The sequence below is a fragment of the Oncorhynchus mykiss genome, chromosome 5 (assembly GCF_057628025.1).
Source record: "Oncorhynchus mykiss isolate SJ-2025 chromosome 5, ASM5762802v1, whole genome shotgun sequence".
Classification (NCBI taxonomy): Eukaryota; Metazoa; Chordata; class Actinopteri; order Salmoniformes; family Salmonidae; genus Oncorhynchus; species Oncorhynchus mykiss.
In genome coordinates, this window is record NC_143026.1 from 77195122 (window position 1) to 77221787 (window position 26666).

Below are 26666 nucleotides of genomic sequence, written 5' to 3' on the forward strand. Positions count from 1 at the left end.
GTGATTGCCAACATGCAACATTTATATAACATAAATTATTACCATAGTTTTTTGTTGCTGTTGTAAAACATCCCTTTCATAGCCCCTACAACTCCATTCAGGAAAGCTGTCAAGTAACTTTTGCTCCATCGCCTCCACATTTATGATAGTATTCATAGGGAAATCAGCCCCTCGAGCAGTGCTGCTGTTTTACCACAGTTTAAGTCCTGACTCTTCTTCATCCATGTCTGAGAGTCTGCAGATCAGAAGTCTCCTCTGCCTTTTTAAGTTTGATCCAGGCCTGTTCATAGGTAGCTGTGAAAAGAAAACATAACCTATTTAAGGTTACTGATCTAGTGCAACATTTCAATCTTTACCTAAGGGCTCTAAATGGTCATCTTAGCTGGTACTGTAGCTAGTTGGGTTAACCTTTTGGCCAGACATGGATAAGACATGTGGGCTATATGAGCCCCTTTGGCTGAATTTACACAGGCAGCCCAATTCAGTTTCTTCTTTCCACTAATTAGTCTTTCGGCCAATCAGATCAGTTCTTTTGCCAATAATTGGGCAAAAATGTTTAATTGGGCTGCCTGTGTAAACGCAGCCAAAAGAACCCTTTACCACTTATGTGCTTATGATTACATAATCTTAATATTTTTGACCATTGAGATTTCAGAATCAATTCCAAAATCATATTTAATTTAAACTTTTCTGATTAGCCTGTTCTAATAGACTGAGTTTAGCCAGCTCAATAATGTAACATTATATTTATTTTATTTTAGTTAGTGTACGAGGCAAAGTTTCTAATTTCTGTTTTGTTTTGGGTTCGTTTTCTTTTTTTTCTTTTTTTTATAACCTTTATAAAATTAAAATAAAAAATCCACAAAAAAAGACTTGAGTCCTTTAAATCGATTCCACAAAAAAAGGACTTGATTCCTTAAAAATAATACATTCCCAACACATTATAGCATGTGAACCGTAAACAATTCATCAGCATTGTGCAACCAAAATGGCTGCTGCCATTTAATACAGTCTGCCAAATTGTATTTGCCTTGGTACAAACATGACTTGGACCGGGTCGGCCAACAGTAGATAAATACAGCGAAGGCCGTATAATTAGCTACTGAGAAATGTTCACTAACAAAGAACGACAAAATCAACTCAATCAAACACGAGTTTTTCGTTTACTACTAATGCAAGCTTGTTCAGCAAGCAAAACATGTTAAAGTTTAAAGTTAGGTCCAATGCAAAACTAGCTAGCTAACCAATGTTAACTAGATAATTCAACAATAGCACAGATAGATGAGACAGATATTTCACTGCATGTATAAATGTGAGACATCCGGTTTTTGTTTCCTCTCACTACCAAATATGGAAGCCCAGTGGACGGCAGTGGGAGAAGATTGAGCTAGATGGATTTTTGCAACACAATCTGCACATTTTCTCATAAATGAAACATTTGATCTTCATACAGTTTTCTGTTTCCAAAAATACAATCGATAAGAAACAGAGTGCTCTAAGTTAGGTAGACTTGACATACCTAATTGTTTATAGAGATTACTTTGTTAAAAACGTCTTATGGCTGCAATCCCGTTAACGGGATCGATATGACAACAGCTAGTGAAAGTGCAGGGCGCCAAATTCAAAACAACAGAAATCTCATAATTAAAATTCCTCAAACATACATGTTTTAAACATACCGTTGTTAATCCCACCACAGTGTCCGATTTAAAATAGGCTTTACAGTGAAAGCACCACAAACGATTATGTTAGGTCACCACCAACTCACAGAAAAACATTTTTCCAGTCAAAGAGAGGAGTCACAAAAAGCACAAATAGAGATAAAATGAATCACTAACCTTTGATGATCTTCATCAGATGACACTCATAGGACATCATGTTACACAATACATTTATGTTTTGTTCGATAATGTGCATAATTATATCCACAAATCTCGGTTTACATTGGCGCCATGTTCAGAAATTCCTCCAAAATATCCGGAGTAATTACAGAGAGCCACGTCATATAACAGAAATACTCATCATAAACTTTGATGAAAGATACATGTTTTACATATGATTAAAGATACACCTGTTCTTAATGCAACCGCTGTCAGATTTTTAAAAAACTTTACGGAAAAAGCATACCATGCAATAATCTGAGACGGCGCTCAGAGGTACACAACATTTCTGCACCATGTTGGAGTCAACAGAAATATGAAATTACATCATAAATATTCCCTTACCTTTGATGATCTTTCATCAGAATGCAGTGCCAGGAATCCTACTTGCGCAATACATAATTGTTTTGTTCGATAACATCCATTACTAGTGTCCAATTAGCTACTTTTGCTAGCACGTTTAGTTCACATGTCCAAACGCTGGCGCCAGTCCAGGCGAACTCGGACGAAAACTTCAAAAAGTTATATTCCAGGTCGAATAAACTGGTCAAATTGGGTAGAGAATCAATCTTCAGGATGTTGTTATTATATATATCCAATAACGTTCCAACCGGAGCATTCATTTTTGACTACAGAGTAATGGAACGCATGGCGATATCATGAGAAATGCGCATGACCAGGAACTGGCATTCTGCCAGACCACTGACTCAAATAGCTGCCATCCGGCCCCACATCACACTAGAGGCTTCATTCCACGTTCTACTGACTGTTGACATCTAGTGGACGGCGTAGGAAGTGTGAACAGATCCATATCTTACTAGGATGTGAATAGGTGATGAGTTGAAAATCAACCAGCCCCAGAATTTCCACTTCCTGTTTGGAAGTTTGCCGGCCATATGAGTTCTGTTATACTCACAGACATAATTCAAAAAGTTGTAGAAACTTCATAGTGTTTTCCATCCAATAGTAATACTAATATGCATATATTAGCATCTGGAACAGAGTAGGAGGCAGTTCACTATGGGCACGCAATTCATCCAAAGTGAAAATGCTGCCCCCTATCCCTAAAAAGGTAATGCAACCGCTGTGTCAGATTTTTAAAAAAAATACGGAAAAAGCAAACCATGCAATAATCTGAGACGCCGCTCAGAAAAATAATAAAATTATCCGCCATGTTGGAGTCAACAGAAACCAGAAATCACATTATAAATATTCCCTTACCTTTGATGATCTTCATCAGAATGCACTCCCAGGAATCCTAGTTCCACAATAAATGCTTGATTTGTTCGATAATGTCCATTATTTATGTCCAAGTAGCTACTTTTGTTAGGGCGTTAGGTACACATATCCAAACGCTCGTGCAGGTCCAGCATGACTTCGGACAATAACTTCAAAAAGTTATATTACAGGTTGAAGAAACATTTCAAACTAAGTATAGAATCAATCCCTATCATAAATCTTCAAAAACGAGAATTCCTTTGTTTCTAGAGAAGCCATGGAACGTAGGTCGATATCATGTGAAATGCGCGTGACCAGGAAATGCCTCTCTGCCAGTAACCTGACTCATTCAGTTCTTATTCAGCCCCACAACACAGTAGAAGCCTCATTCAAGTTTCTAAAGACGGGTGAAATCTAGTGGAATCCATCTTCATCCATATCCCACTGAATTCAATAGGGCCTGGTTTGAAAATCGACCAACCTCAGATTTCTCACTTCCTGTTTAGATTTCTTCTCAGGTTTTTGCCTGTCATATGAGTTCTGTTAACCTCACATCATTTAAACAGTTTTAGAAACTTCAGAGTGTTTTCTATCCAATACTAATAATAATATGCATATATTAGCAACTGGGACTGAGGAGCAGGCCGTTAAATCTGGGCACCTCTGGGCACCTTTCATCCAAGCTACTCAATACTGCCCCTGCAGCCATAAGAAGTTAATTAAGGACGAGTGCACTAGATAGTGGGCGTTTTCCTAATGAACGTCATGCATATTCAGCAAGGCACAAATGGTCTTCATTCTCTTTGGCGGTGGCTAGCTAGCTTGTCCCAAGTAGATATTTGGCTAGCTAATTCACAATTTTTTTACTTTTAAATACGCACATTTATTTGCAAGTTTTCCTACTAATAGTAAGTTACTCCTGTGAATCAGCTTTTTTTTCATGATAGAAACAAATCTCATCAACAAATACCTTGTTTACTGTAAAATGGAAGGGTGTTACTGTAACGGTTTTCTTCATCTGAAGGAGAGGCGGACCAAAATGCAGCGTGGTGGTTATTCATGTTTTTAATAAAGACGACTATACATGAACAGACTAAACAAAACAAGAAAAGTGAAAACCTAAACAGTCCTATCTGGTGCAAACACAGAGACAGGAACAATCACCCACAAACACACAGTGAAACCCAGGCTACCTAAGTATGATTCTCAATCAGAGACAACTAATGACACCTGCCTCTGATTGAGAACCATACTAGGCCGAAACATAGAAATAACCAAATCATAGAAAAACAGACTGACTGCCCACCCATCTCACGCCTTGACCATACTAAATAAATACAAAACAAAGGAAATAAAGGTCAGAACGTGACAGTACCCCCCCCCCCCCCAAAGGTGCGGACTCCGGCCGCAAAACCTTGACCTATAGGGGAGGGTCTGGGTGGGCGTCTGTCCGTGGTGGCGGCTCTGGCGCGCAACCCGACCCCACTTCACCATTGTCTTAGTCCGCCTCATTGTCTGCCTCCGTGGCTCTCTAACCATGGCAACCCCTCTCAATGACCCCACTGGACAGAGGGGCAGCTCGGGACAGAGGGGCAGCTCGGGACAGAGGGGCAGCTGCTCGGGACAGAGGGGCAGCTCGGGACAGAGGTGCAGCTGCTCGGGACAGAGGGGCTCTGGCGCCTCTGGGCTGAGGGGCTCTGGCGCCTCTGGGCTGAGGGGCTCTGGCGCCTCTGGGCTGACTAGCGGCCTCTGGGCTGACTGGCGGCACTGGCGGCCCCTGGCTGACTGGCGGCACTGGCGGCCCCTGGCTGACTGGCGGCACTGGCGGCCCCTGGCTGACTGGCGGCACTGGCGGCCCCTGGCTGACTGGCGGCCCCTGGCTGACTGGCGGCACTGGCGGCCCCTGGCTGACTGGCGGCACTGGCGGCTCCTGGCAGACTGGCGGCACTGGCGGCGCTGGGCAGACTGGTGGCTCAGGCGGCGCTGGGCAGACATGTGGCTCAGGCGGCGCTGGGCAGACGGGTGGCTCAGGCGGCGCTGGGCAGACGGGTGGCTCAGGCGGCGCTGGGCAGACGGGTGGCTCAGGCGGCGCTGGGCAGATGGGTGGCTCAGATGGCGCTGGGCAGACGGGTAGCTCAGATGGCGCTGGGCAGACGGGAAGCTCCGGCAATGCTGGAGAGGAAGGCTCTGGCAGCGCTGGAGAGGCGAGGCGCACTGTAGGCCTGATGCGTGGTGCTGGCACTGGTGGTACTGGGCCGGGGACACGCACAGGAAGCCTGGTGCGGGGAGCTGCCACCGGAGGGCTGGTGTGTGGAGGTGGCACAGGATGGACTGGACCGTGAAGGCGTACTGGAGATCTTGAGAGCAGGGCTGGCACCAACCGCCCTGGCTGGATCTTCAGTCTAGCCCGGCAGATTTGAGAAGCTGAGATGTAGCGTACCGGGCTAAGCACGCATACTGGGGACACCGTGCGTTCCACTGCAGGGCACGGTGCCTGACCAGTACCACGCCTGCCACGGTTAGCACTGCTAGGCGCACTGTAGTGCTGAGCTGGCACAGGACGTGCAAGGCTAGGGAGGTGCACAGGAGGCCTGGTGCGTGAGGCTGGCACCATCTTCACCAGCCGACTAGCACGCACCTCAGGACGAGTATGGAGAGCTGACCCAGGTGTCATCAAATCCTCGACACGCTCCGTCGGGCGAATTCCGTGTCTCATGCACCAACACAGCAACTCCCTCATATCTCTCTCCTCCAATCTCCCCATTAACTCCTTCACCGTCTCTGCTTCGCTCATCTCCAACACCGGCTCCTTACGATAAACAGGGGGAGTTGGCTCAGGTCTGACTCCTGACTCTGCCACACTCTCCCTGTGCCCCCCCCCCAAGACATTTTGGGGCTGACTCTCGGGCTTCCGTCCGCGCCGCCGTGCTTGCTTCGCCAACCTCATTCTCCTGTAACCTTCCGCACACTGCTCCATCGAATCCCAGGCGGGCTCCGGCACTCTCCCTGGGTCGACCGCCCACCTGTCTATCACCTCCCAAGTTGTGTAGTCCAGATTCTGCTCCCATGTCCCGAAATCCTGACCTCGCTGTTGCTGTTCCTGCTGCTGCTGCCTCTGTTCCTTCTCCTGCTGCTGCTTTTGCTGTTGCCCGTTACCACGCCGCTTGGTCCTGTTGTGGTGGGTGATTCTGTAACGGTTTTCTTCATCTGAAGGAGAGGCGGACCAAAATGCAGCGTGGTGGTTATTCATGTTTTTAATAAAGACGACTATACATGAACAGACTAAACAAAACAAGAAAAGTGAAAACCTAAACAGTCCTATCTGGTGCAAACACAGAGACAGGAACAATCACCCACAAACACACAGTGAAACCCAGGCTACCTAAGTATGATTCTCAATCAGAGACAACTAATGACACCTGCCTCTGATTGAGAACCATACTAGGCCGAAACTTAGAAATACCCAAATCATAGAAAAACAAACATAGACTGCCCACCCAACTCACGCCCTGACCATACTAAATAAATACAAAACAAAGGAAATAAAGGTCAGAACGTGACAGTTACATCCTTTTCCCAGTTTTCAACAGACGTTGAAAGGTGTATAATAAACAGTGAGAAGATGCATTTGGAGTAATTATTGCATGGTGAGTCATGCGTCCTTGGCTGTGTAATCAGTAATGTGCTGTATCCATGACTACCCATCGAATCAATCGGCAAAGCAATGATCACTGATAGATAAAACATGCTAGCACCAGTAAGGAAACACATTTATAGCTGGGTTTAACACAACTAAGTAAACTCACCCCATTCCGTACAAATGTGCGCAACCGCAACATTCAAACGAGGCTACAAAGAAAACTAATGGGACTGTAGCGACTGTGTTGACGTCAAACTCAGGGGTGTGAACTAGGTTTCTATTCAAGCGTTGATCAACATGGTAATTGCTCTATAGTATTGGAGAAAAGTAAAAAAAACTGACCCTCCGTTACATATTGACATGTCATGTCGTAACGTACCGCACTATTTCTGTCTTACAATCTCTCTCCACCAGGTGTAGCACTTCTATCATCCTTTAAAAACAAGAAATGGACAGTGACGGGGGTAAGGGGGGGGATACTTAGTCATTTTTTTTGTCATCATTGCATGCGATCATCATTCTCAAAGCCGCTGTTTACTTCTAAGATCACTTTGGCACCGCCCTAAAAACCCGATTCAAATTCGACACAAACCTTCAAATAGGTATGTAATGACACATTATATAACCTCTTTATAGTGTTTTATTTAGGCGATAAGGTGATAAGTTGGACAGATCGAGTGAAAAAAAAAGCAATTTTGCCACACAACATCTCTCCTTCTCACTATCACGCATTAGTTTCGCTTCCCCACCCGCCATTTTTTTTTAAAACCGACGGGGCTCATTGCCTGCTTGAATTATGCAGAAACGGGCAACGTGGGGGTCATGTAATTGATTCTGTTGGAAAGGGGAGTAATTGTGCTTTATAATTGTATTGTCATTACAGTTGATCTGGAAATATGACGTTTTTGGGGCACTAAAATAAGGGCAATTGTACGGACCAAGGCGATGTATGAGTTTACGTTAGCATGAGGCAGCATGGCAGCATTTACCAATGTGCCCAGCCATATTACTATTCTGTAATGAAACAGGGAGGAACCCATCTGACTGACTTCTGATAGACCAATAAACGCGACATTGAAAAACCCATCTCGACACTTGATCCCACCTACTCGGCTCACTTGCCTTCCATTGAAAACGACAGGATGTAGTCGTTGGTGTGACTGACACGCCTATCTAGCTAACTCGACAACACATGTCAATTCTGTCAACAACAAGGCTAGCTAGCTAACTGAACATCAAGGTGACTCTTTGAGTGAAGTTGCTAGCTAGCCATTGTATTTCAGCCCGCCTTGAGTTAGCTAACGTTCCCAAATAGCGTTTACTAGCAACCATGCCAAACATTAACTAGCTAATGTTAGCTATACCGAGTCTGCAGTCAGGCAGCAGCAGAAGATACAAAAAACTATTAGCTTACAACACAAGCAAATATTACATTTAGTCAGTTCCACTTACCAGTTGAATAACTAGATTTCCAGCTCCCGTTGTCTTGCCTGGACATCTCCAACGTTAAGCGCCTGAATTAGAAATTCTGTATTGTGCCCAATATTGAATGCGTATGCGCCCCAGGTGGTATACGCAACTGGGTTCCAGAGACAACTTCTGACCATATTCACGCCAGATAGCCCACTGGGGACCTATGTTGCCAACATGGGTTTGCCTGTGTGTGACCAAACTGGTTAACCCGACTAGGGTCCAATCATAATTCCTGAAAAAATAACACCAGATGACTAAGTTAAAGCCCATTAAAAATATATTTTTTGAGGCCCATTTCTGGCCCAAAATATTAACCAGTAAAGATCATCATTCAACCTTTTATCGCAGTGGGCTAAATCAGGGTCACATAGAGTGTTTATTTGTAGCCATAACCAAATCTACTTTGAAACAAAAATATACACCTCACACACATGGTTATGGGCTTAAAAAGAGAAGACACCTGTACCATGTCAGATATAGAGCTCAGTTTTTATATTTGTTACTTTTACCTTCGAGGTCAAACAACCATTATCTCTGGTTTGGAACATTGCTTTCCCAGTCAGAACATTGCCTGGTGCTCCACTAAAGAGAATTTACATCTGTGAGTCCATGCTGAAGAGGCTTCATCAAAATAGTCCCGAGTACCCCTCTTCAGCATCCCCAATGCATTGAACAGCTCTCAGCATTTGCCTACAAACTAGCTTTATTGATACTCCTCAGCTGGGACTAATGGACATTTTGTTCCAAATAAGATCAGATCTAACTTAAATACAAATTCAGCAGCTCTGAGTTCCACCTGCGCTAGGTCCACTCCTCACTGATGACATTTAAATAACCATGACTTGGACACTTGTCATCAAGACATTGGCTGATTAAAAGACATCTTCAAAATTACATTTTCTAAATCAGATAATTATTCTTATCACATTTGTAGTGGGTACTATGCAATATTGTGTAGTCTACCAACAAATTCATTACTTGAATAGTTACCATGTCGTTACATTGCATGTATTAGTGACAGTACTTTAAAAGTGTTACCTCAACATTATCTAAATTAAGTCATACAACTGGTTTTACATAATCTCAGCAGGATTATGAACCATTGTGGATATGTTAGATGGCTGACGTGGTTGTAGCAGCTGAGGAGTGTCAATAAAGCTAGTTCGGTAGGCATATGATGTATGCTGAGAACTGTTCTGCCACAATGCTAGTTTGATTTATATCATTGGTTGCAAACATAGATGACTTGATCAAGCAATAATAACTAACAAGGCTTTATGACTCTATATTACGTAGATGCTCTCACACTATCTCTCTTTTATTTCCTGTTTCCAAGAACTAGCTTCCAGTTCACACCATATGAAACAAAAGCTCAGATAGTCTACACAATGCACATACAATGCACAGTTATTAGCTGGCAGGAACATTTGGTGTTCCTGGTGATTTGGAATACATCCCAAAACGGTTGCCTTGGTGACCCAATTAGTGTAAAGTTAATGTCACTGCCGATTGGGTTTAATGAAAATAATCCCAGCCTCATAATAATCATAGTAATGATAGAGTATGAGCAAACATGTTCTATCATCATTCGAAGATGACCGTTGTATTGCATGTCTGATATCCTGTTACACTGAAATGGATGTTGTCTAGCTTCGTAAGGAGAGGCTCTGATCGGTATTATGAATAGTAAATATATAGAAAATCATAGCTAAATTACAGATTTTGTGCTACTTAGTTATTAACTACAGTATATAGTGAACATTTTATTAAATGGCACGTTGCCAGTGTTGTACTAAGCAGGCATAATCATGTACTGATCACCACAGTTGGGTAGGTTACTTTATGAATGTAATCCATTACATTTTGCTGGTAATGTAACTACTGTAGTTACCTGTCCAAAATTGTAATCAGTACCATAACTTTTGGATTAGCCAAATTTAGTAACGTAATCTGATTACTTTCAGTTCCTTTGGGATTACTTTCCGTCTAAGAAGTATTAGAAGAAGACTAAAAGGATCCATCAAACACATTTGATGTGTCATCACAGAGGTATGAATTGTGGTCAGACTCGCTGAGGTGGAGAAAACTTAAACTTGTGCCTTCTGTAGGGTGGCAAGTAGCCTAGTGGTTAGAGCATTGGGCAAGTAACCGAAAAGTTGCTGGTTTGAATACCTGAGCCAACAATATAAAAAATCTCTTTATGTGCCCTTGAGCAAGGCACATAACCCTAATTTACTCCAGGGGTGCAGTACAACTATGGCTGACCCTGTAAAACAACAACCTATGTGACAATAAAGCACAATTTATTTTCAATGCTGAATTGAATGTCATTGAGAAAACATAAAGGTGTTAATGTATTTTTTCCGCATACATTACCAGCAAAAGTATCTGCAATATGATTACCATAATTTCGCTGGTAACGTAACTGATTACAGTTACAGTTTTTTTGTAGTCTGATTACTCCCCAACCCTGCTGATCACAACCTACTATTCAGTTACCTCATCAATATAGTGAACTGACTCAAAAGTGATATTAGAATAAAATATAAAAGAGAAATATGACAGACACTGTTTTAATATTGTGGTTTTATTTTTTATTCAAATAACTTATATTTTTTTACAGTAAAAAACATCACAAATCAGATAACAGTAGAAATATATTGCACAGTTTTTCATCATTTGTTGGTCTTATCAAACAGAATATTTAACACAGAGACAACAGAACAGAGTAGAAACAAATCAATAGAATAAATACTCAGTTCCCATAAACATTAAAAAAACATGTAGAAAACATGCCTAGTCATGAACACAGTGTTAGACAGTAGACTGGGACACTATAACAGTGTGTCTTTGATTGCAAATGTCCAACTTGTCAATGCATCCTTTATCACCCTTCCTTCAGCCCACTCGGTGTCTCTGTACATTCACTGATGATATTGCCATCACAGTTCTTGTTCAAGTCTCATCTTCCATCCTCATGGGGTATCACTTTTCTCTTTCTCTCCTTCAGAGCTTTATGGTGATTGACTCTCATCATCTTTCAGAGTAGCTGGCACCAGAACCTCTGGTTCATGACGAGACATTCGTCCATCTGTACAATTCCCGTCTTGAGGCTTCACGCACGGTCAATGCTCATGAGCGATGCATTCATTTTCTTATTTAAAATTTTAGACGACCACAGTAGGTCCTCTATTACTAATTCACGCCTTCTTGGAGATGGATGTGCACTTTGCATGGAGCTGGCTGATCAGGTCTTTGTAAGCTGGGGAACGAAGGAAGCGAGGGTAGCAGTCCTTGGCCATGAGAAGGTAGATCCTATGCTGGGCCATGTCGAAACAGGATGTAGATGGATCTTTCAGGTTGGCCCTGGTGATGTCACGAGTCTCGTGGTCAATGTTCACCTGGAGAGAGATAATGGAGAGAGGGAGGTTAGTCATCTGCTGCAGTTTGAATGACGGTTTTTTATTTTCACTTTTGAGTTATAATTAAGATTATTGCAAATTCCATAGGTGAGGGAGAGTAAAGTAAGCTGTTGAGGGATACATACCTCTCGGGGTGCGTCGGTGCAGATGAACTCATCATAGATTCTCTGGGCTTTTGCCGCCAGCTTGGCAGCAGACTTAGTGCTCCTGAAGTCCTCACAGGCAACGTAGAATGCAATGTTCTCCTCACTGAACTCTGACACCAGGAAAGCTGTAAAGGCCATCAGTCCGTCTGATGAAGAGAGAGAGAAAGAGCGAGAGAGATTCATATTGGTACAGTGCAATAACAATGATGCTGTGCAGTGGGCTATCCTAGCATCTGTGCCATTGCATTATCTGCTGTGTGTCTGTACACGTGTATGCATGTGTCTATATCTTGTGGTATAGCCACCAGCACAGTGCCAGCACGTGTGTTCTAATCTACAGTAGCGGCTGTGTGATGTGGTGAGGATCAAGTCTTCTCTTATCTTCGTAATTAGCGAGCTCCCAGTAATACTGGGGCTAAAATCTGGGGCTAAAATTGGACAAAATGTCCCACTCTAATCTTAAAGGATTATTTATGTCGGGAACTAGGTTAATCGTGTATATGTTTGCATGTGTTTTTGCAGTGTCTTCAGAGTAAGGTTTACTTACGTTTACTGGACAACAGCTTTTCGAAAGACTCTTTCCACCTCATACATTGTTCCAGAGTAGGTCTAGTTTTGCCTATTTTGCAGCTTGCTAGACTCCAGTCGGGTTTTTGCAGAAAGCTGCCCAGCTTTGCTTTTAGTTCCTTGGCCCTAGAGAGAGAGAATAACATCATAGGTTAGATAAATACTCCACAAGCCCTTGAATTGTGTCCTTGTTCAGCACAATATTTTGCTACAAACTAGTCACACAAAAATCTAGACATGTCTCCGTGCTGCAAGGTCTAAATTTAGAATCTACCAAAACCGCCTTCACTTTCACCATTACAGAAGCTACAACACCCAATAATGATCCCCTTTAATCCTCTAATCCATATGCCAGAGACAGCAACAGTAAACCTGTGGATGGTAAAAAAAATTGTTCTATATACCTTTCCAGGCAGGTGGTAGGCAGTAATGCTAGTCCTTTGCACATAGTTGCTGTGGATGATAGAGAGCGATAGCAAGATAGGTAGATGTGTAGCAGCTGAACTGATATCAACAGTGTGTCTGCATTGAGGGAGCAGAGAGCTTTTATCCTCCAGCCTGCGACTCATCATCAGCCTGCTCAGCCAATGACACGGCCTGAGGACTCTGTGTGTGTGTGTGAGAGAGAGAGAGAGAGAGATAGGGAAGGAGGAAAAGGAATAGGAAGGGATGGAGGGTGGAAAGGAAGGAAGGAGAGAGAGAACGAGAGAGGGATAGAGAGGAGAGAGGGAGCGAGAGATGGAGGGAGGATGAAGCTGGGAAATGACTGTGTGACCTAATGATAAAAGCTTCTGATATTTTTTTATATATATTTTTCGACATCCCTGAAATCACACGTCCTTCATGTTGTTTGTTTTCTTTCTGCTCCCTGAAAACATGCTATTGTCTAATTGAACAAAATGAATCTCCCACTTACATGGGCCAGTGGGTATGTGTGTGTGTGTGTGTCCATTTCAGGGTGTGTGTGCATCCATTCATGTGTGTGCGTGCATGTGTTCAGTTCATGTGTGGCAGTGCTTACTAACCATAAGGAAGAGGTGCCAACATGTGCACGGTTATATCCGCCACCTGTTGGATGTCAGCACAATTATTATGCTCTTCCTTTGTCTGCTGTATTTTTGTTAACCTTTATTTGACTAGGCAAAGTCTGGGGCAGCTGTTTTGTCTGCTGTTAATGATCACTGCTTGGACACAAACACACAGGAGATAACAGGGGAGATAAGATGAGAATACAGTAATAATACTACATCTTACAACGGTAGGAATTACCCCTCAACAAAGATGATCTCATAGATATAAAAAGTCCAAGGCCTGTTTCAGGGAAGGAAATGTGGTTTGATTATTTTGTCAAGTTTAATGCTCATCACAACATTTGATTGGATAAACAATACCAGTAAAAGTGATTTTTACTAAGCATACCATGGATCATTTTGTTACTTGATTTTGCATTTTTGGACCCCTGTAGGTATCAATTTTTCTTACTTTCTTATTTGATTAAACATTGAATTTGACCTTACTGCTATTAGCCCATAGAAACACATTGAATAACATATTTAGACATGGCAAACAGATAGTCAAAAAATAGATCAGAAAGAAGTTTGTGTGGAAGTGTCTCTCCTATATCTGAGCGATATAAGTCAGGAAACAGACTGAAAAGTTTTGGCATGCGTCCTCAGATCCTCAAAAGGTTCTACAGCTGAACCGAGAGGAAGGCCCTAAAATGTCAAAGACTCCAGCTACCCTATTCATAGACTGTTCTCTCTGCTACCGCACGGCAAGCGGTACCGGAGCGCCAAGTCAGGGTCCAAAAAGCTTCTTAACAGCTTCTACCCCAAAGCCATAAGACTCCTGAACAGCTAATCAAATGGCTACCCAGACCCCTCTTTTACGCTGCTGCTACTCTCTGTTTATAATCTATGCATAGTCACTTTAACTCTACCTACATGTACTGTACATATTACCTCAATTACCTCAACTAACCGGTGTCCCCGCATATTGACTCTGTACTGGAACTCCCTGTATACAGCCTCGCTTGTTATTTTACTGCTGCTGTTTAATTATTTGTTGCTTTTATTTTCTATTTTCATTTCATTAATTTTTTTTTTACTTAACACTTATTAAAAAAACTTCTTAAAGCATTGTTGGTTAAGGGCTTGTAAGTAAGAATTTCAATGTCAGGTCTACGACACCTGTTGTATTTGGTGCATGTGACAAATAAAATTGGATTTGATTTCAGCCTGTCTCAGGCTCCAGTATTTATGCTGCAGTAGTTTGTGTCGGGGGGCTAGGGTCAGTTTGTTATATCTGGAGTACTTCTCCTGTCCTATTCGGTGTCCTGTGTGAATCTAAGTGTGCGTTCTCTAATTCTCTCCTTCTCTCTTTCTTTCTCTCTCTCGGAGGACCTGAGCCCTAGGACCACGCCCCAGGACTACCTGACATGATGACTCCTTGCTGTCCCCAGTCCACCTGACCGTGCTGCTGCTCCAGTTTCAACTGTTCTGCCTTATTATTATTCGACCATGCTGGTCATTTATGAACATTTGAACATCTTGGCCATGTTCTGTTATAATCTTCACCCGGCACAGCCAGAAGAGGACTGGCCACCCCACATAGCCTGGTTCCTCTCTAGGTTTCTTCCTAGGTTTTGGCCTTTCTAGGGAGTTTTTCCTAGCCACCGTGCTTCTACACCTGCATTGCTTGCTGTTTGGGGTTTAGGCTGGGTTTCTGAACAGCACTTTGAGATATCAGCTGATGTACGAAGGGCTATATAAATACATTTGATTTGATTTGATATGTATATAATTCGACCCATGTTTAACCCCTTTTTTGGGGCACTAAACTACTTCCATATAATATAATTCCATAAATTGTTTTAACTGGTACTAGGCCACCTTGTGATGCTTGTGGGCGTCTTAGAGCAAAACAACCAACATTTACCATACGTGTTCTCATCTTTCCATAGAGGGGACATATTAGTTTGGAGCGGTTTGGAGCTTCAGACGTTTCTGTGAAAATACCAATTTTCGGGACATCTCCTGCTCTGACAAACACTGCTGTAGCTCTTGCACCGTCCACTGCAGATGCAGAAGGCCGACATCGGCGGATGCGGTGGATTGAGATGCAGCCCAAAAACAGATATCTCTAGCTACCTCTTAGATGTAAGGTCGCCTTTTTAGGGGACCTGCGTGGTTCTGGTACCGGTTCCGACTGACCAACATTTACGCTTACAAATTGATTTGTGGATTATAAATTCATCTGTAGATCGAAATGGTTTGCATTTAGCGATAGCCCTGGTTCCCACAGACTAGTAGTCTTTTTTTCTGAGCCTGTGTGACATAGGATGTGAAATCTGAAACCACTTGAAGCTGGCATGTCCCTCCTACCATTTTGTTTGCTCTTCCAACTGTCCATCAACTCCTGACTGAACCCTACAACACAGCCACTGACAAAGCACATACCTGCAATCGTTACATTGTAGCAAGAGAGTGTGGTTTCATCATGATAGCACATTCATAGATCAATTCATAGCCATTAATCATAAATAATTAGTAGATTGTAAACACAAAAACGGAAGACGAGTTACTAACGAGTTCAGGAAGCAAAGCAGGAGCTCTGGGAGACGTTCACAGCGATGGGGAAGACATTTTGATCAAGACAGAGCTTTAGAAAATATGCAGATGTTCTCTAACTAAACATATAATTGTAAAATACATATTTTAAGTAAGGTGAAATCTTAGTCATTTTATAATTTGATTATGCTATATTTAGAAAGTGACTACACCTCAGCAATGTATTACTATTTTTTTTAAATCAGAAAGGTGATATTTGAACCTTTCTTTGAGTATGCAGTATTGCTAGTTATTGTTTATGGCCCTCTCATGATAAATTATTCCTTTTGGGGATTACGTAGATTACATTTTTGATTACATTTAGTTACGTTTAACTGGTTTTAAACAGATGGATATAGATTATTATGCTAATTAGATTTCCACATTGACTTTAGGGGGTTTAAAAAATAATGCTCAGGTACTATTTAAAAGAAAGTTAAAAAATATAATAAAAAAGCTTCAGAAGGGTTCTAAGTGGAACCTTCTTACCTTCCAAAAATCCTCAAAGAATCCTTTCTTCCAAAAAAGGTTCTAGGTAGAACCCTTTGCCTTACAAAGAACACTACTCTTCCAAAAATGGTTCTTCAGATGAAAATCGTTCTTGGTAGAACCCTATCCCTCCGCAAAGAACCCTTTTGGAAACACTTATTTCTAGGAGTATCTTCATAACGTCGTCAGATAGATGCATCATTTGTATTACCCATCCTTCTTATACGATCATAGAGAAAATAAGCATTTGACTGTGCAATACACAAACATAATGACTGCACAATGCACAAAGGCCATTTTTTATTGCAGCATTAATCAAGGTTTGCATTGATGAGGATGATTCACCTGCATCATCAGTGTATGGCTCATAAAATAGACCATGGGGACTGTATGGGTATACCACGGGGAACATTCTGGTAAAAGACCATTCAATTTAATATGAGGGAATAAAAGGTCTCTCCGGTTCCTAGAAAGGCCTGGGAGACCCTGTCCACACACAGACACACAGTTATCATTGTGATGTCATCACACACAAAGGCCTGTCTGTTCTAACATCAGAACGAAGGAGAACGAAGGAGGGAAGTAGTGTCTGGAAGGAAATAATACTGTGCTTGTTGTGTAAGGTGTGGGAATTACAAAAGGATCTCTCCGGAAGCTGTGAAGAAGCTGTCCTTGAGGTCTGACGCTGTCTTCTCTAAGGTTGGGGTTGCCTGGGTGATGTAAGCTACGGTACTTTCTTCTATTCTTTACTTGGGAGCTATTTGCTCAAGGAGGAAGTGTGGAGGGAGGACATAGCCCTCTGTATTTTCTTTCCAAATCTCTCTTTCTATCTGTCTTGCTGCACCTTCTCAGACGTATTTTTTTTGCAGGTAAATGTGCCACTCACGATTTAATTGGCAATTTAATTGACACTGAAACATCACACTAGGAGAAACTACCAGAGAATAAGAGTTATTCTTTCCCCTACAATGCATCTCCTCCTGTAACATACTCTACATAGAAGCCTACAGCACTGGCATATACACAAGTAATTCAAGATTTATGCTAGGATAATGGTTTCTTTATAGAGGTGAAGATCAGTTACTGGAAGGCAAACCATATAAGGGATGCTTTACCCAGGTCTAGTAGCAGTTCGTAGTAGCCTTTCAGACTTTGGTTGGGATTCTGAAAATATACACAAGCAACTGATACTCTGCAACAGTTAGATGCTCAATATAACACTCACAAAGATCTGATTTGTTAGAAGATCCCCTGATAAGGACCTATTCTGGGTATACAGTACCCTAACCCTGCAGACAAGATATGACCCAAAGATATACGTTCACAAAACAGACAGTCATTGAGAAGGACTGTCACACATAATTTCATGCCTCCAAAGGGAAATATTAATTGAAAGCATCTTTCTTCTTTTGTCAATTCTGTTCTGGTCTTCCATGGAATGTTCTTAATAATCTCCTGACTTAGCTTCTCTGAACAGGTTTGCTGGCGTTTTGTAGTTTTCCTGTGTAGCAGCTGAGGGTGTTATTCTGCGCCAAATAACCATCTGTTTACCTAACTGTATAAGTTCATCAATGCATTAATCATTTTTTATCATCCTGAAGTTTTTTGCCACCACAAAGCCGAACACCACTGCATAAAACCTGAATTGACATTTCAGTTCAGGGCGGAATACAGTATCACAAAAGTTTTATCTGTGGTAATTATTCTTCTCTCCTTGTGTGACACCATGAGGGGTAGCCGTTGAGGACAAGTACCTTACAGTACCTCTCTGTACCTTCTTAGTCACATTTGGTCTCAGACCACCTGACCTCACCTTTCTTAGGTGCTAGGTATCATCATTCTACATTACGCAGCCCATAGGTATTACAACATATTCTACGTTACCTACCCCTGGGTATCATAATTCTACATTACCTAGCCCCTTGGTATAATTACTCTACCTTATGTAGCCCCTAGGTATCAGTCTACCTTATGAAGCCCCAAGGTATCATCACTCTGCCTTATGTAGCCTCTAGGTATCCTCGCTCTACCTTATGTAGCCCCTAGGTTTCATCACTCTACCTTATGAAGCCCCAAGGTATAATCACACTACCTTATGTAGTTCCTTGGTATACTCACTCTACCTTATGAAGCCCCAAAGTATAATCACACTACCTTATGTAGTTCCTTGGTATAATCACTCAACCTTATGTAGCCTCTAGGTATTATACACCACATATTATTATTACCTAACACAGCCCCTACATAAAGTATCTCACTCTACCTTAACTAGCCCCTAGGTATAATCATTCTACCTTACCTAGTCCCTTGGTATCATAATTCACTCCAATGTAGCTCCTTGTATCTCATTCTATCATAGCCTTTTCCAGATCTCCCACTAAGCCTTATATGGCAGCTCCATTTGGATCCAGCTGGGAGGGATGCTTTAGTTATTAGGTATTGGATGGGCGGTCGAGACAAATTGTTTGATCACTGCTAGTTCATTCTGGGTCGCAGCTGAAGACAAGGCTGGAACGGTAAAGCATTTTTTGGTTTATTGGGTCATGAAAATATTATAAAGGCATTTTGGACACAAATGGGGAGTGCTTTCATGAAGTCTAATGTACTTAATGTGTTTGTTACAGTCGAACCCCATTCAATATATATATTCTTCTTAAATTCAAAGTAAAGTTTTTGCTAGCAACATAGGAGAGTTTAGCTCCCTCTCCCTTGGACAACATATTTTTCTTTATGTGGTCCCGAAGGGGCTTCCGCTACACAAACATCAATAATTGATTGCATTGATGTAAACCAATCAGCATTCATCACCAAGAGTACTTTCTGTCTCTTCTCTATCAAGGGTACTTTCTGTCCTCGCATGGTCATTAAAAAAAAAAAAACTGTCACTCACCTCAGCTAGCAACAGAAACAGTTCAGTGTTTCCATCTTAACACAGATGTAACAAAATCCACAGGCATAATTTTATATAATAGTGTGTCTCTCTGTCTCCTGCAAAACCATGGTTTCCCTAGCAACTTGTGTGAATTGCCCAGTGGTGTGGTGAGTGTTCTGAAGGCCAGCAGCAGGCACCATAATGCTTGTGAAATCCGGTAAATAAGAAGTGTGTGTGGGGATATGTGTGTGTGTGTGCTGTGTCCGTGTCCTGGAATATAGTTCACTTCAGTTCAAAGCCACCGGAAAGGCCCACAATGGTTCCCGGCAGCACAGACAATTTTTTAATGTTTGTTAGTTTTTGAGGACTTCTAGTCAACAGCAAGCCAAGGGATGGCTTGGTTAATATCATTGAGGCAGAATGATGATAGGAAAAAGGCAAATTGCAATTCTCAAGGTAATTGATGAATGCAGCCAGCTGAAGGAATCATTGAGAACACAGAAGGCTGCTGAGGGAATGACGGCTCATAATAATGGTTGGAATAGAGTGAATGGAATGGTATCCAAAACATGGTAACCACGTTTGATTTGTTTGATACCATTCTATTTATCCTGTTCCTTACTATGAGGCTGTCCTCCCCAATTAATGTGTGACCAGCCGCCAGTGCTTGAGACACATGGGAAGTTGCACCTCCATGAACCCAGAGTTGACGGAGTGGGATCAGCTAACCCTAACCCTATGCTATAGAGATGCTGGACATGCTCTATGGCTCTGGGGTACATAATGTCAGTTCAAAACCTCTATAATTGCAACGTCCATGAGCAGACAAAGATATTCTATGCAGTTTTTTTTGTGTAAATGTATGAAAGGCATCATTGGTATGCGTATTGTAACGGTTTTGACTTGAGGTTATTATTTATAGGGGTGCCAGGTAGGTTGTGCCTACCAGAGAAAACATTGGTTTCTCCTTTTAGTTTGGGAGGGAATGAGTCCCATCTGGTCCGTCAAGTCTACACCAATACAAAGGACTTATGTAAACGTCAGGAGGGAAATCAACTTTTCATAAACCCTTAAAACATTGAAAAGAACTTCAAAAACAACTGTATTCTTTTGTGTGGGTTGTATTAGCAACAGCAATGGATTACACACACATAATAATATAACACAATGAGTTCTGGTTCCTCCAGAAATGTCCTGTACCTCGGGCCTAAAAAGAGTCCAGCCCGGTAAAGGAGTTCAGTGAACTCAAGTGACTTTTGTCACGCAATGTTTGTCCGTTCATTCCGTGTAGCGTAAACCCAGTATTAAATCATACAATCAATATAACAATTTTACCACAGAACCTTAAAGCGTATCAGCTCTTACTAAGTCCTCAACTACATCTAACTACATAAATCATCACCGTATACATCATATCAAAACAAATGAAATACCGTATACAAAAAAGGTGGTAGTCGGTCAGTCAGACAATCCGCCAATAGATCTCCAGCGGAGAAAGGCCACGAAGAATGGAGAGGTGTAGTCCACGGACGCAAAGAGTGGATCCGATCCTGGGTAAACTCTCTCAGGCTACAAAACACACGTTTAACAGCAACAAAACAACCGGAATAGAGAAGCTTCGGGAACACATCCTCAGTCACGTCTCCATCACAAACCCCACTTTTGCGCAGCTGATGCTGGCTATTTAATTGGGAATTAAAGGGAAAGCACCCTATTGGAAGGAGAAGCACTGAGACGGCTCAAAATAATTCAGGGCCGTCACACACCCCCTCCCCTGGAAAAAGCCGACCATTGCCCTGGAAGGCACATCTTGTTCTGGGAAACCGAGAAAGGTCTCCTCATCACTTTCCTCTACAAAAATTTTCATGACTTTTTGGAGCTCACGCTCCTCAGCTGAGGGGTCACAGGCCTTAAGGTGTGAGACTTCTGGGTCTGGGAATCCGAGAAAAGTCTCCTCACTTTCCTCTTCAAAGATATCCAAGATCTTGCGGCGCTCAATCGCCTCCAATTCCTCAGCCGAGGGGTAACAGGCCTTAAGGCGTGAGACATGGACAACGCGCATATCTTCACCTGTGTCCTCTTTCACCACTCGGTAGTTCAAAGGGCCCATCTGCTCCACAATCCTATATGGTCCTTGCCATTTAGGAGCGAGCTTGGCAGAGAAGAATTGTTCAGCTTTCGAGTAAGGATGAGAGCGAAGCCACACCCGATCACGAAGCTGAAACTGCATGTCTCGTCTGTTCTTATCATAATTTCTCTTCTGCTTGAGTCGAGCCTGGATCATGTTCTTTGAGACAAGAGCTCTCAAGTCATGGAGATGGACTACCTGGTCATAGCAAGCAGCGTCTGGAGTAAGCTGCTGGGGCTGTAGCACCATATCCAAGGGTCCTCGGAGGGGACGACTTAGGTTCAGCTCTGCAGGTGTGACTCCAGTGGACTCTTGCACAGCAGAATTCAGGGCAAATCGAAACTCGTGAAGGTGCTTGTCCCAGTGTTTGTGCTGGGTCCCTACATAGGAAGCAATCATTGTCTTCAAGGTTCGATTTACTCTCTCAGTGAGATTGGTCTGTGGGTGATAGGCCGTGGTCAACTTCTGTCTCAGGTTCCATCTTTGGCAGGTCTCCTCAAAGAGATCAGAGACAAATTGGGAACCTCGATCAGACAGGATGTAATCAGGCACTCCCCAGCGAGTCAGGATCTCTTTCGTAAGGATGTTAGAGACGGTCCTTGCTGTGGCCTGACGCAGGGAAAAGAGTTCCACCCACTTTGAATAATAATCAACAAACACAAGCATGTACACATTCTGATTGGAGCTTCTAGGAAATGGACCCATCAAATCCACTCCTAGCATTTCCCAAGGTCGGGTAACCACCGTTTGCTGCAACTTGCCAGCAGGCTTTCTACCTTCTGGTTTGTACATTTGACAAACCTGACAGTTTCGGATGTGTGACTTCACATCCATGCTCAGATGTGGCCAGTACAGTAACGCTTGCAACCGCTTGTAGGTTTTGAACCTGCCCAAATGACCAGCTAATGGGTCTTCATGGAAATGTTGAAGCAGTTGTAGGCGTAGAGTTTCAGGTATGTACAATTGGTAGAGGGTTCTGTGAGGTAGTTGTACAACACGGTAGACTTTGTCTTCCATGATGGTCAGCTTTGTGGTAGGATTGACCATCTTTTCTCCATCTTCCAGGATAGTCTGGTACAAAGTCTGTACTTCTGGATCATCCTGTTGGGCTTTCCATATGGTCTCATCAGAGATGGGAAAGTCTGTTTTGGGCGAGTCTCGACTGCTTGACAGGACAGTAGCACATGTAAAATGAGGGCCACCGTTATCACAAGCAGGAGCCCTGGATAAGGCATCTGGAACAGTGTTGTATTTTCCTTTCCTGTATTCTACTGCAAAGGTGAACTCTTGCAACCGTAGAGCCCATCTTATGAGTCTGGTGCTTGGTTTGTTGGTCTTGAACACCCACACAAGGGAGGAATGGTCAGTGACCACAGTGAAGTGTCTTCCCTCCAGGTAGTACCTCCACTTTTCCAAAGCCCAGACAACTGCAAGGCACTCTTGCTCGGTTGTGGAGTAGTTCCGTTCTGCTCCATTCAATTTCCGACTGGCGAACGCTAGCACTTCTTCAGTGCCAAGTCCAGTCTGTTGGACTAGGACAGCACCAAGTCCAACATCACTTGCATCAGTGTAAACAACAAAAGGGGAATCAAAGTTGGGATGACCTAAAATGGGAGGTGTGACGAGGTGTCGTTTCAGGGTTTCAAAGGATGTCTGGCACTCTGCCGTCCATAGGAATTTCACTCCTTTTCGCTTCAACGCGTTGAGGGGTTCTGCCACCTGGGAGAAGTTTGACACAAACCGATGGTACCATCCAGCCATCCCAAGGAACCGTTGAAGGGCCTTGAGTGTGGTTGGCACAGGAAAATCTTGTACCGCCTTGGTCTTTTCAGGATCCACATGAATGCCGTCGAAAGACACAATATGGCCAAGGAACTTCAGGGAAGATTGGCAGAAGTTGCTCTTCTTCATATTCACGGTCAGACCAGCTTCTCTTAGCTTGTCCAACACTGCTTGAAGATCTTGAAAGTGTTGTTCTCTGTTCTGGGAGTAGATAATTATATCGTCCAGGTAGACGAAACAGATCTTCCCTTTGAGCTCACCTAACGCAATCTCCATCAGTCTTTGGAAAGTGGCAGGTGCATTCTTTAATCCAAAAGGCATCACCTTAAAGGAAAACAAGCCCTCAGCACAGACAAAAGCAGTCTTGTCCTTGCTTTCCTGGTCCATCTCAACTTGCCAATAACCACTATTGAGGTCAAGGGTAGTGAACACAACAGCGCCAGACAATGACTCCAGGATCTCGTGGATGGTAGGAAGAGGATAGGCATCAGTCTGGGAAACATTGTTAGTCTTCCTATAGTCCACACAAAATCTAAGACCACCAGTCCTTTTTGGGATGAGGACAACAGGAGCAGCCCAAGGAGAGGAGGAACGTTCTATTATATCTTGTGTTAACATATCATTAATGAGTCCCTTTTGGATGATTAGCGTCGCTGGGGACAAACGATATGGCTTTTGCTTGATCGGCATTTCCTGTGTAAGGAATATTCTGTGCTTCAGGAGCCCGGTGCGTCCTAGCCTTGAAGTACATACATCAGCATTATCCTGCAACTGTTCCAACAGCCTTAACTCCTCTGGATGTTCCAGCTGAGCTCTTCTTACAGCCTGTAAAAGGAGATCGTCAGAAGGATTATCAAGGGTTAGTGGTAACGGAGCAACGGCAGAGAAGACTGTTACATTTGAACCCCAATCATGTAACTTCGTAGCTTCTGATTGGAAGAAATGCTTCTTGCTCGGATTGTATGGAAACCAGTAGCAATTGTGTGCGATATCAATCTGGACACCACTGAAGTACATGAAATCAATTCCCAACACGACAGGAAAAGCAAGGTTCTTGGTTTGTAGGATAACCGAAGGATTCATATAGGAGCGGTTACACAGGCGGAACTCTACCTCACTCCATCCAAGTGGTCGTTTAGCCTCACCATCAGCCAGATAGAGTGGACCTTCTGTCCACGGCTTCAAGTTGTATTGCGGACCTTTAACCTCCTTCCACAGTTTCTCATTGAGCAGTGTGTAGGATGACCCGGTGTCCAGGATGGCTCTTCCTGTCCATGGGCCTATGGACAGGGGTAACACCAGTTGGTGCGGTATGAACTGAAAGGAAGGGGATGTCGATGGGGGGGCGTAGGCAGTGACTCTTGGGATTTCAGCTCTGGTTAAAGCACCCAGAGAAGGATGGTCATTCCTGCGAAGAGAGTTAGGTGTGTTGGCCTGTTGTAATTTGTGGTTTCTGGAAGGGTTTTCTTGATACGGTCTTGGACATGTAGCTGAAGAATGTCCCTTTTGGCTACATCTCCAACAGAGCATGAGAGGGGTCATGGCTTGAGACTCTGGCTGTTGTTGATGGTCTGTCTTGGGTAACGGTTTGGGTGTCTGTTTCTTTCTTTGGTCATATTGCTGTTGGCATTCTCTGTCCTTCTCAAACTGCTGTCCCAAGCGAACCAGTCCATCGACAGTGGTGACTCGTTCTCGGAGTTGACTGGCTAGTAGTGGGTTGATGTTCTTCAAAATCAATTTAATGACCTCTTCCTCCTCAATGCCAGGTTTCCACCTTCTGCACAGGGAGTGGTAACCGTATGCAAAGTCACAGATACCCTCTTTCTCGCTTTGCACTCGATTCCTGACTCTGTCTGCCAGCTCATCTGTGTAGTCCTCAGACAGAAATGCAGAGGAAAACTTGGCCTCAAAGTCAGCCCAGGAGGTAGTGGTGAGACGTGCCACATCCCACCAGTCTCAAGCTGTCCCATGCAACACATTCCTCAATGTGGCAAGGAGTTCTTCGTCAGCCAGGGGATTGAGGGCAAGAAAGTCACGACATCTTTCTAGGTACATTAGCGGATCCGGACTGTCATCTTTTTTCCCAAAGGTGGGAAATTGCAATTTAATGGGCATCGCCCCCACGTCTACTCAATTCACCATGAACAAACGAGCTAGGAGGGATTGAGGAAGTAGAGGGGGAGGGCGTTATCGGACAATGAAAATGAACACCAGGATGCATGGTGGATTGCATCCTGCAAGGGGTGGCTGTAGCATGGCCTTGTCTTGGCTGTTCAGAGGTGCCAGCTTGGCCCTCAGTGGTCTGAACTGAAGTGGACACCAGAGAAACTCTGTGTAAGGAGTTGTGCCTAATGGAGGCCATGTCCACAGACACGTCATCCAACATTTTAACACAATTAGAGAGTTCTGTCTGCAAGTGGTCTACAGTGTTAACCATGGGAGAAAAAACAGAATTAACGTCCTTGAGGACCTCAGTGTGGTGATGTTGCAGGCGCCATTGGAGAGTGGCAGTGAGTTGGTTTCGTTGGTAGTCAAACTGCCTGTCCATGGCACCAGTAATTTCCCGTCTTCCACACTCACTGAGCTCTGTCAGCGTGTGGGTTAGAGTGCTCAGTGAGTTTCTGAATTCCATGGCACTCTGTTGTTGCTCTTCACTCAGACATTTGAATTTATGGTGGATAAGAGTTTGGAGATGTTGTTGAGTCCGACGAATATCAAGGATGTCACCTTGAAGTTTCAAGACTACAACCTCTGGAGATAAACCAGACAATGGAAGAAGGTTGGGTGTCAGAGGGAGGGCTAGCTCAGTACTTCCACACAGATCCATGTCAATAAGTGAGTAACTGGTTAGACCTCCTGTGGCCTGTGGTTCAGACCGAGCATTCAGATTCCCAGGGCTCTGGCCCAAATCAACTCCAGTATCTCCATTCACATTATGATTTGTATTGTCAGCTTGATGGTCAGAATGGCCCTGTATATTCCCATTGACAGGTATGACATGGATGAGCACATTATCTTGGGGTGAATCCATTGTTTTAATTCCACACAAAAGATGTGTGAAAACAACCGGAATAGAGAAGCTTCGGGAACACATCCTCAGTCACGTCTCCATCACAAACCCCACTTTTGCGCAGCTGATGCTGGCTATTTAATTGGGAATTAAAGGGAAAGCACCCTATTGGAAGGAGAAGCACTGAGACGGCTCAAAATAATTCAGGGCCGTCACAGTATGCTTCTTGTATGTGACAAGTATTGGCGGCTCTAGTGTTGATAAAATCAAATATATGAATGCTGTGAAATCACAATCCACTGTAATTCCAAAGTTCTACAGCTGCACCATTGAGAGCATCCTGACCGGTTGCATCCCCACCTGGTATGGCAACTGCTCAGCATCTGACCGTAAGGTGCTACAGAGGGTAGTGCGTACGGCCCAGTACATCA

The 26666-nt window shown here is 43.3% G+C and overlaps 1 protein-coding gene across 1 annotated transcript; it reads right to left on the reverse strand.

Moving 5' to 3' along the window:
- Nucleotides 1–10782: 10782 nt before the first annotated feature.
- LOC110524580 (regulator of G protein signaling 5) lies at nucleotides 10783–12875 on the reverse strand. Its single transcript, XM_021604379.3, has 4 exons — nucleotides 12751–12875; nucleotides 12327–12472; nucleotides 11759–11925; nucleotides 10783–11612 (listed from the first exon to the last, which is right to left on the reverse strand). The coding sequence occupies exons 1-4, from the start codon at nucleotides 12792–12794 to the stop codon at nucleotides 11412–11414; spliced, it is 558 nt and encodes a 185-aa protein (XP_021460054.1). The 5' UTR covers nucleotides 12795–12875; the 3' UTR covers nucleotides 10783–11411.
- Nucleotides 12876–26666: the final 13791 nt, after the last annotated feature.

Coding starts and splice junctions, on each gene's coding strand:
- LOC110524580 (XM_021604379.3), bottom strand. CDS start 12,794: ATGTGCAAAGGACTAGCATTACTGCCTACCACCTGCCTGGAAAG. Junction 12,473..12,750: donor CCTACCACCTGCCTGGAAAG/GTATATAGAACA, acceptor CTCTCTCTCTAG/GGCCAAGGAACTAAAAGCAA. Junction 11,926..12,326: donor AAAGCTGTTGTCCAGTAAAC/GTAAGTAAACCT, acceptor TCTCTTCATCAG/ACGGACTGATGGCCTTTACA.